This window comes from Littorina saxatilis, linkage group LG12 (assembly GCF_037325665.1).
Source record: "Littorina saxatilis isolate snail1 linkage group LG12, US_GU_Lsax_2.0, whole genome shotgun sequence".
Classification (NCBI taxonomy): Eukaryota; Metazoa; Mollusca; class Gastropoda; order Littorinimorpha; family Littorinidae; genus Littorina; species Littorina saxatilis.
The window spans coordinates 46,492,101-46,503,387 of record NC_090256.1 but is presented as its reverse complement, the minus strand read 5'-3'; the positions used below and the strand labels follow the sequence as shown (position 1 = coordinate 46,503,387).

The 11,287-nt window shown below is 38.5% G+C and overlaps 1 protein-coding gene across 1 annotated transcript in view; it reads right to left on the bottom strand.

Annotated features, from left to right (window-relative positions):
- Positions 1 to 5,942: 5,942 nt before the first annotated feature.
- Positions 5,943 to 11,287, bottom strand: part of LOC138982075 (telomerase protein component 1-like) — an 87,781-nt gene continuing 82,436 nt past the window's right edge. Inside the window, exon 56 of the mRNA XM_070355295.1 lies at positions 5,943 to 10,833. Within this exon, the coding sequence (XP_070211396.1) occupies positions 10,693 to 10,833 (141 nt within the window). The 3' untranslated portion in view covers positions 5,943 to 10,692. The remainder of the gene's footprint in view (positions 10,834 to 11,287) is intronic.

Sequence of the window (11,287 nt, the reverse complement as noted above, 5' to 3'; positions counted from 1 at the left end):
TGTAATTCGCTGAGTTCCACTCAGTCCAGTATCCGAGTCTATGGAGGTGGAGGTGGTCAATTAAATTTCCGAGAAGACTACTACAGACTTACGTTTAAGGTTGTTTTGATACAGTCTAAGCAGTAACCCTTCTCTAATTTCTTTTTGCACTGTCCACACGTACATAGACAGGCGGCAGGGCGCGGCCTTGGACTCCATTTATCCGTGAACGCTAACCTGACGCTTTTTATCCTACTTTCCTTATCTTTGCATACGTTTTCGAGCAGGTTCATTTTCGTACTGGACTGCAATGACTCAAAATGATCACATTTTATGTCTTCAATGCACAGTTTAGAGGCTACGCCGAGCAGTGCATTCAGATGTTTTAGACTGAATCTGTCGCACATCAGCAAGAATAGCATCTTGCTGGCGGGGCAGAGACTTGGCGGCGGGTACTCTATTTGTTCCCCGATGTAATTTTCGCATTTGAGGCGAAAGTGATCGACTTGGTAAAAGTCTGCAAGTGGCAGGATGTCGACAAGAACTCGTTCATCTGTTGAGAAAAAAAAGAGTGTGTTTACACACACACACTCACACATACTGACACACACACACACACACACACACACACACACACTCAGTGTAACTTCGTGTATGTATTTACACGTACCCCCCCCCCCCCTCTCTCTCTCAGTCTCAGTCTCTCTCTCCCTCTCTCTCTCTCCCTCGGTAAGGAAAGAACAACAGGCAAGTAAAGCAAAGGTTATCGTACACACCCATTTCAAACGAGTTCACAGGATACATCTGCCGAAGAAACTTGACCATAGCATCATACTTAGTATCCTTTATTTCAATCTCTTCGGCGTCCTTCTCCGCGAAATCTCCGTCGAACATTGCCTGGAACACGGGTGAATTAAGAGAGAGAGTTTTCTTGTCAACATAGAGTTTCTTTCCTTCCACAATCAAAACCAAGTCGGATTCGTAGAAAGGACTTTGGAACGGGTTTTCGCTGTCGACAGCAAAGCGTCTGCTCGAGGATGGGAGCTCAGATTCCTTTTCATCCTTGACGAGGACATTTTCCATCGAAGAAGAGCTTTCTTCTGCAGACATCTTGCGGATACGTTTGAACCTTGGGGAAAAAATAGAAGACTGACTGACTTGTGGTTACGATGGACATTTGATCAACCACAGAACTGAACAGAGAGAGAGATATCATAGTGAGACAGACAGAGACGGTGACTTAGTGGAGACTGACAGAGACACACAAGCCGGCCGAGACTGGCACAGGTATACAGACACGCAAATAGACTATGACAGGCAGGCTGGCAAACAGTGGCAACAAGCCGGCAGACAGGCAGAAACAGCATTACCCCCAGCCTATTAATTAACAGGCTACTGAATTAATTCATTTTCTCAGACTGAGGCTTTTTTGGGTTTAAATGCTGTTTTTATTGAAGTGTTAATTTAAAATACAGTTTATAGATAAAAATTGAAGGTACGTGTAGAATATAAGTAGCAATAAATCTGGAAAGCCGGTTTGTTACGAATTCAACAAAAGTTACCCGTCATGCTATTCAGTTATCTATTATGATACGCAGTTCGGGGTAAAAGCAGATAAAAACCGTTGGACTCAGAACGCCAAACCTGTACTATCTTGCAAACGCATGTAGACTTCCATGCTGTTCGGGGCTAGCTACAACGTAGCCTATTGAGTTCGTAAACACCGAAACACTCTGTTAATTCACTGTACAATATACTATGACTCGTATATTGCTATTTCATATGTTACATGGATTTCCATTGGTCAATTGGGCAAAATTGAGCTCAGTGCAAAAGTGATATCGACGACATTTCCGTCGATATCAGTTTTGATATCGACGACCTCTTTAATTATTGCTTCCCCACTTCAAACACAAAAACACCTAAATTTAAAAACAAACAAAAATATATGAAAATGTAATTATCCCAGAATATAGTTGAGCAAGTGACTAAAGACTTGACATTTTGAAATACTGAAAAGTACAAGAAAAGCGCGAACAAAAAGAAATAATAATCAGAGGGAGGGATATGGAACAGCCAAAACTGAGACAAATACTTTTGTAATTTCTTTACAGTAAATACAAAATGTCCAGAGAATTAGCAATATATCTAACATTGACTGACTGTGTGAAGATATCTTCTGCTATTGGTCTGTCAGTTTCGACTGTGATATCAAAATCTCGACCTCCGGTCTCGATTTTGATATCACTGTCTCAACAGACCATAGCAGAAGATATCGTCACACAGTCCGTCAATATTACCCATGATATTGCTATTTCATATGTTACGTGGATTTCCATTGGTCAATGTGTGACAGGGTGACCAGTCACCATAAAGTTTTGTTATTTTCCAGTCTAGTGTTTGTAGTTCATGTTGCCGATCGTTTGATGTTTTGTGTAATGCCATTATCTGTTACAAGTTAAATGTTGAGATGCACATGTCCAGTCACCGGTAGATCCTTTGAACTTAAGCCGCTCTCCTAGAAAGAGACGGGAGCCGGGGAGCCTGCAGGTGTTGTTACGTCTTATGGCGGCCTGCCTGTCTCAGTATTCCTCGGCTAGCTACATGTAGCAGTGGTTTTCAAGTAGGTGTGAATTTGATACGGAGAAGCGTGTCAGCTGCGGTTGGAAGGTCTTAATCCCTTACCCTCCCCCCCCCCTCCTTCTTCTTGTCTTTAACCAATGGAATGGCTTATTATCTTAGAATGTTGTGTTGCTAATAGTTACTAGGATTTTGATTGGATGTTTGTGACTCTAGCTAAAGTTTGATTATGCATGTGTGCAAGGGTGTGAGAGAACTGAGAGAACTCTGAAAGACGCGAGAGAGAGTGGACGTGTGTTGTTGTGAGATCCACTTTTTGATCGTTTTGTGCACAAGTGTTGTACACTGACTTCTGGTATCGTTAAAATAAAAGTCACGTTACTGCAACCCCTGACTTGGCGTCTCTATGTATGAATGCTTCCTGCCTGAGCACCCCTTCTTCTTCTCTACTTCACCCCATCACAAATTGGGCAAAACTGAGCTCATTGTAAAAGTGATATCGACGACATTTCCGTCGATATCAGTTTTGATATCGACGACCTCTTTATTGCTTCCCCACTTCAAAAACAAAACCACCTAAATTTAAAAACAAAAAAATATATATGAAAATGTAATGATCCCAGAATTTAGTTGAGCAAGTGACTAAAGTCGGACTTTTTGAAAGAAAAGACATTTTTAAATACTGAAAAGTACAAGAAAAGAGTGAACAAAAAGAAATAATAATCAGAGGGAGGGATATGGAACAGCCAAAACTGAGACAAATACTTTTGTAATTTCTTTACAGTAAATACAAAATGTCCAGAGAATTAGCAATATATCTAACAATGACTGACTGTCTGATGATATCTTCTGCTATAGTCTGTTTTGACAGTGATATCAAAATCTCGACCTCCGGTCTCGATTTTGATATCACTGTCAAAACAGACCAGTATACAGAAGATATCATCACACAGTCAGTCAATGTTAGATATATTGCTAATTCTCTGGACAATTTGTATTTACTGTAAAGAAATTACAAAAGTATTTGTCTCAGTTTAATTTGGCTGTTCCATATCCCTCCCTCTGATTATTATTTCTTTTTGTTCACTCTTTTCTTGTACTTTTCAGTATTTCAAAATGTCTTTTCTTTCAAAAAGTCTTTAGTCACTTGCTCAACTATATTCTGGGATAATTACATTTTCATATATTTTTGTTTGTTTTTAAATTTAGGTGTTTTTGTTTTTGAAGTGGGGAAGCAATAAAGAGGTCGTCGATATCAAAACTGATATCGACGGAAATGTCGTCGATATCACTTTTGCACTGAGCTCAATTTTGCCCAATTGACCAATGGAAATCCACGTAACATATGAAATAGCACTATACTCGTATCATGCGGTATAGAAAGACCACCCAACGCAGCATTAGGATATAAAAAATAGAACGCTCTAGCTCCAATGAACTGAGTCCTCGATCGTGTGTGTTGTCAAACATTCCACCCCCCAAACTGAACTCTGTAGCTCTTTTGGCGATTTTAAATCTGTACCTCTAGGCAACAGCGCGTGAAATACGGACTTGTATAACAAAGCGCTCAACTTACACTTATTTTTAGGGCATTCCTGGCGTGACATTATCAGTACAACCTCCAACCCGAATTCGATAGCCCTTGGTGCTATTAAAGATATTTTTCGACACTATATCCCTTTACGCATGTCTACATTAACTTGATACAGACTCACCGTCACTGGCAATCAGGCCAAACATATCAACATAGTTCATTTTAAAACTGTACAAAAAACACCCTTGGAAATCAAAAGTCTTCGTTTTATATAAAAAAAAAAATACTTACTGGCTTACTGCACTTCAGTGTAAATCGACGTATTGCAAATTAGGGTGTGACTTCTCCGCTTCAGTGCTAGCAACGCGCTCGTCTGACACGGTTGAATGCACAGAAGCACAACGCAACTCCGTTTAGCTTCCTTTCCCATGAAATGAATAGATCGTTCGGTATGACGGCTTACTGGTGCCAAAACCTGGGGTTACCCATTATCACGTGATAATTACTTATTAACGCTGTCAGTTACTGTTTTCACTCGTTAGTCAAGTTACTCATTTTCACGGGATAATTAGTAATTTTCACGGGAAAATGACTAATTTTTAGTTTTGGCACTAGCAATCCGTCAGGAAGTGAGCCGAAACTAAAAATTAGTAATTAACAGGTGAAAGTTAGTAATTTTCCTGGGAACATTAGTAATAAACACGTGAAAATGGTAATTATCAAGGGAAAATTACGAATTTTCCCTTGATAATTACAATTATGAGGTTTTGGCACTAGTAAGCCGTCATAGTTCGGCAGTCATACCTTTGTGTGCTTTTGGCAGTTTTGCATGACGACGCTGCGTGTATTTGCAGGTCGGGGGATATAAGAGTGGTAACGGTGATTATTCTGTGTGTCGGTGACGAATTTGCATATTTTGACAGTGTTTCTTAATTTGTTCACAGGGACGAGGGTCGGCCATCAAGTTACTGTGTGTTGCTGGTGAATTAGTTTGCAATATATTTTTGTCTACTAGATCTCTATTTTGTTTGCTATTGGCATTTGGCATGTGTGTGTGTTTGACTGAGGTTGAAGAGGGAATGGGGAATAAATGCCATGTAGGCTACAGGGACAAGGTCGGCTATTTTTCAGTGATTTTGCAATGAATGTTTGTACGGACCCACGTGGTTGTGTGTGTATGTGTGTGTGCGTGCATGTGTGTGTTTGTGAGGATGGGAAGGTGGACTGAGGTGTTAAGGAAGTGGGAGGATCATATCGATACTTTGCGGCGTCAGTGGTCAAAGCGGACGGCCCATTAAGAGGACATGATCCGAATGTGTATGTGTATAAGAGGTGTTATGTTATTGCATAATGCTCACCTGACACTGTGACACACTCAGAGACACACACTCACATCGACATCGAGAGACACACACGTAGACATTCGTCATTCATACACGCAGAAACAGACCCACAGAGAAATACACGGCACACAAACACGCACGTACCCACAAGCACCGGACACATGCACACACACACGTGTTGAAGCTATGCCAACCATACATACATCAGAAGTACAGAAAGAGGCAGCAGACAGACGGTCACAAACACTGAAAAAGTACAGGCTTTAGTATCTTAATTTGTCAAAGTTCTTTAAAATAGCCACAATATATCAATACGAAATGTGTGTGTGCATGTGTGTGTGTGTGTGTTTGGTTTGCGCTGTGTTTACGCATATCTGCAGCTTACTCATTACAGGGCCGGATCAGTTAGTTTGTTAGGTGGGGGGGGGGGGGGGGAGTAAAATAAGCTAAATAAGATAACTAAATATATCCTGCACATTGCATTAAACACACAGACACACAAACAATCAATTATTTCACAGAGTTTATTCATGCATATATTCTCAGATATTCCCAAAACATGTGTCCCTGGTCTACAGAAAACCAAAAAAAGTTTTCATTCATTCAGGCGACTATCCTACATCTTTTACACACACATGCATGCACACACAAACCTTGACTTCAACTTGTGATCAAATCAGTACTGTGATCAATCTTTCTCTCACGCCAATGCAATCATCACTCAATCACATGCATCTGATCAAACATTTCTGCAGCATTTGGAGTCACTAATACTGTGGATTCTCTTACAATTCTCTTTTTCTCACACACACACACAGTCACACACACACACACACACACACACACACACAGTCACACACACACACACACACACACACACACAGCAGATATGTCATTATGACACCCTTAGCTTTGTATTCACAACGAAGACAGCAGGTGCATAACATCAACATACTGAAGTATGGATAACATCATCTGCTCAACAATAGGAAATCAAACAAAACCCAAAAAAGATTTGTTTAAAATGTGTGATTCAGATAAACCTCAGTACAGCATTGCACTTGAACAAAAAGCCGAAATATTTATTTTTCTCATTTTTGTTTAAAGTACATACAAGGACAAAAAAAAATAAAGAAAAGAAAAGGAAACTTCCTTACAAAATAACATGCGAAATCAATCAGATGTCTTTGCACAAACACACAATGCATAAGCAGATTTCTATCAAAATTGCAAACACATTATCCTCACCTGTGCAAATTTATCATAATTATCACAGTTACACTGAGGTTTACCTGAACCAGACCATTCAGCAGCTTTATATTAAAGGTAACTTTTCCTTCCAGAAATGGACACCTTTCTAATTACTTGTCACTAGCTAATATAGGTGGGTTTTTTTTCTCAGCAGCTTCATATGAAATGTAACCCTTACTTCCTTCTATGAATAGACATTTTCTACATCTTACAGTCACTAGCTTATTGAACTCTTAGTCATTTTAGTTTCCCAAGTGAAAATTGAGTAAAACAAATTAAACATTCCTCACCTGAAAAATAAAACTGATATCTTTCAAAATGCTACTTTCTTCCCCCTCCATCCTGATTCAAGCTGCACAATAAACTTATGATCACAAACTTAAGTAGAAAGACTGCCAAATCGACTCATGTATATATTTCTCTTTCCTACTGAAAGAATATGTTGTTAAACCAGCATGATAAAATCTAACGTATCGATTGAACACTGGATTTCCCTTCCTTGTGAGGGGGCCGACAAAACTTCATATTTAGGCGGCCAGCCGAGACTACAAAATAGTGCATGTTCGTTTGCGTTCTATCATAAAAACTAAAAGGAATTCTAACCAGAATTGATCGATACATAGTGTAGTCTCGGAGGAATACCGACTGTCTCGAATCTGTAAAATGTCATATTTTGGTCAAAAATACAAATAACGTCTAATAAGAAAAAAAATTCACGAAGTGATTGTCTGATTTACTGAGTGCAAATGGAAAAAAAGAGTAATTATCAAAACTGTCAGAAAACACAAAAGGAAAATAAAACCTTAAAAAATTTAAATATAAATAAGTAAAGAGATATATAATTTATGTGGAAAAATATTTCTGATGGGGGTTTTAAATTCTAGGATGAAAAGCAGTAAGATGTAAAATCCATATCCAATCCAAGTTTTCGTTGACTAACCAAGAAGCAGTAAGATGTAAAATCCATATCCAATCCAAGTTTTCGTTGACTAACCAAGAAGCAGTAAGATGTAAAATCCATATCCAATCCAAGTTTTCGTTGACTAACCAAGAGGCAACAATTTAAATATTTATAATAAGTAAAGAGATAAATAATTGAAGAAATACAGAAACAAATACAAAAGTAGACAAAAAAGGATTATGTAAGTAAAGAAATGTTGAACATATCTTATACAACATCTACACTGATTTCTTTCTTTATTTGGTATTTAACGTCGTTTTCAACCACGAAGGTTATATCGCGGCGGGGAAAGGGGGGAGAGGGGATAGTGCACAATGTTGTTCGTTTGCATGTACACTTGTCAATTGTTTCTTGTTCACAAAAGCACTAATCAAAAATTTGCTCCAGGGGCTTGCAACGTAGTACAATACTGGGAGAATGCAAGTTTCCAGTACAAAGGACTTAACATTTCTTACATACTGCTTGACTAAAATCTTTACAAAAATTGACTATATTCTATACAAGAAACACTTAACAAGGGTAAAAGGAGAAACAGAATCCGTTAGTCGCCTCTTACGACATGCTGGGGAGCATCGGGTAAATTCTTCCCCCTAACCCGCGGGGGGTATCTACACTGATAAAATCTACAGAACAAAAAATAAGCAACAGCACATTGTAATATCTGCACATAAATCACAGAAAAAAGGTAAACCATACCCTGAAGTAGGAGTTTTTACTGTAATACTATGTCACATAAATTTACTGTGCAAATATAATAACAACTGTCTCTGTAGCACAAATCATACAGTATGCTCCACGACCTTACAAAACCAGAGAAAAAAAAAAGTGTGAAATCATTATGTAAATCAAGATCAACATATAGAACATGCAAAAGTTTTCACAATATTACAAATGCCATATGGAATCAATAATCATAATGCTTAAAAAGTATGTAAAGAAAACCTAAATAACGGTCAAATAAATATTTATCAAAATTGAAAAAAATGTGATGGTTTGCCATGCATTCTCATTTACGTTTCCTTCATTGAAATCACAGTGCCTCTCATTGCATGAGCATATGTGGACAATTTAGAAAGAAGCACATGACGCTTTCATGCAAGTGGCAAATGTGTTCGCAGTAAAAAGAGATAGAAATCCAAAAAATATAAATAAATCATCAACAACAAGTTATACTTTGTTAGAAAGTATGTTGAACAGCAAACATTCAGCAAATTGAGCAACAGTAGGAATGTCTATTCAAAACACACAATCCCAACAGTCTATATCTGTATTCATACTTTCACAAGGAGCAAAAGAGTTATCAACAGAGGACCTAACTGATTCCATACAATTGCACACCCACAAAACATGAAACTTTATTCTCAAAAGTTTATGTACACATGAAATAGCATGGAGAATCAAAGACAAATTGAAACAATTTGTTATAACCTGATATTTTCTACAAAAAAATAAAAACATAATACATTAACAACACAATCACAGAGACCAAACTTCTTCTTTAGTGTTCGATGCTTGAACGCCCTCAGCATTCCACTGAAAGATCTTGAGGTTGTAGTCGTTCACTTTACTCTGTCCCGTACCAGCTACATGATGGGAGGTCAGAGATACCAGTCGCTTAGGGTGGGCCCCTTTGAGGCACAGAGACCCAACAACAAACAGCACTCGGTCCCCTGCTTACATGCATAAACAAACTCATCAAATGAATTAACAAATATTAACAATATCAGTGGTCAATAACAATAATTATTTACAAGTGTCACATGAAAATCACTGCAGTTCTGACTGCATGCATGCCTTTGTCAGACTTCAAGGTGAATAATTTAAATATGTAGAAGAAATCATAACACAGATATTCTTACAAAAAGTATAGAAAAGCTTTCATTGTTTAGTTTAGATTTAAGGTTGGAGTCAACCAAAGTATCCTTTATCACAGACATGAAATCAATAATCAATATCCGTTGAGAAAAATGTAGGACAAAATTGTCCAAAGGTCTAGAAAACTGAGCATGTGATTCACACAGAGGTTTGGGATAATACTTTGTGACAATCATTAAACACACACATATTACACACATTAAGTACATAATATAAGGAATTAAGAACTGCACACACTGTACTTCTTGTGAATTAGTACACATTTTCATTTTCATCATTTTACGTCCAATGAAATATTTAACAGTAAAACAGAAAAAACAAACACAAAAAAAACATCCTATGTATGTACACAAAAGCACCTACTCTACAGTTTATCATACAACAAAGTTTTAAAAATGCAACATCAAGTTGCGAGTCTAACGCTTTCGCAGCCATGTACATTGCACAGATTGTCACAGTGATGAAAATTACCTGAGCCTATTTGATCTCTACATGTTTACACACACAAAATATTTACAATGTCCATAACTTTTGCCCACATCCATATACAATACAGTATCTGTAGGTATGTAAAGTATGCATTTTTGTAGAAAAAGATGTTTCAAAGCTCAAGTCCTTCGTCATGATTTACATCACTTTCAACATTTTAATCCCTACATATTTTCCTTCAGAAGTATTTACAGTGTCCATAATTTGTTTCATTTTTTCCTGATTTTTTTTTTTTATGGGCTGGGTAAGGGGGTGAGGGGTGTTGAAGGGTTTTGAGGGGAGAGGGTAGGCTGAGGTAAACGGGGGAGGGGGAGCCAACTTGTTTTTTGTGCTCATGATGTGAATCAGTATCTCCAGGTAAGCATGCAGATGTTCTAATGATCCACCATGATGTGCATCATATATATCTACCATTTTAAAACATGAATTTACACACAGGTAACTGTTTAAATTTTTCTTTCTTTTGCATTGTATTTGGGGGGACATGTGTTTCAGTATGTGCAGGTGTGTTCGCTCATGTGTGTATCATTATCTGCAGGTGTTTTCATTAATGTGTGTGTATCAATATCTACATGTTTGCTCGTGTGTGTCAGTATCTCCATGAATGTTGGCTCATGTGTGAATCAGTATCTGCAGGTATGTTCGCTAATGTATGAATCATTATTTCCAGGTGTGTTTGCTTAATGTGTGAATTGGTATCTCCAGGTGAGCAGGTAGATGTTGCCCAACTGATCCCCGGCCATGATGTTAGTCACGTCGGTGCTGTTGGTCCCCACAGTGCACAGAGAGGTGATGGGGGCCTGGCAGTAGAACTGACCCAGCTGCAACAGAACAAGCAATCACTCAGATGCTGATAGGATACATATTAGAAGGAATAATTGTTAGGAAAAAGAACACCCACTGCCTTATACTGTAAATCTTTTCATTTTAGTTTTTTTCTCTTCAGTTTCATAGTTTTATTGTCCCGTCGCTGGGAAATTCGGGTCACTTCCTCCCAGTGGAAAGCTAGCAGCAACAGAGTCGGGCTACCCAGGTGTGTGTGTGTTTAGATGTAATCAGCCACCTGCACTTATGGCAGAATGACCCAGGTCTTTTACGTGCTACATTGGTGAAACAGGGGTGGAACTGTCTGTGAGTCAGCACATAAAGGTGACCCGTGTCCATCCCGGCCCGGATTCGAACCTGTGACCCTAGGATCACAAGTCCAGTGTTCTACCAACTGAGCTACCGGGCCCCCATATTAGAAGGAATAAAGGGCGGGGATGTAGCTCAGTC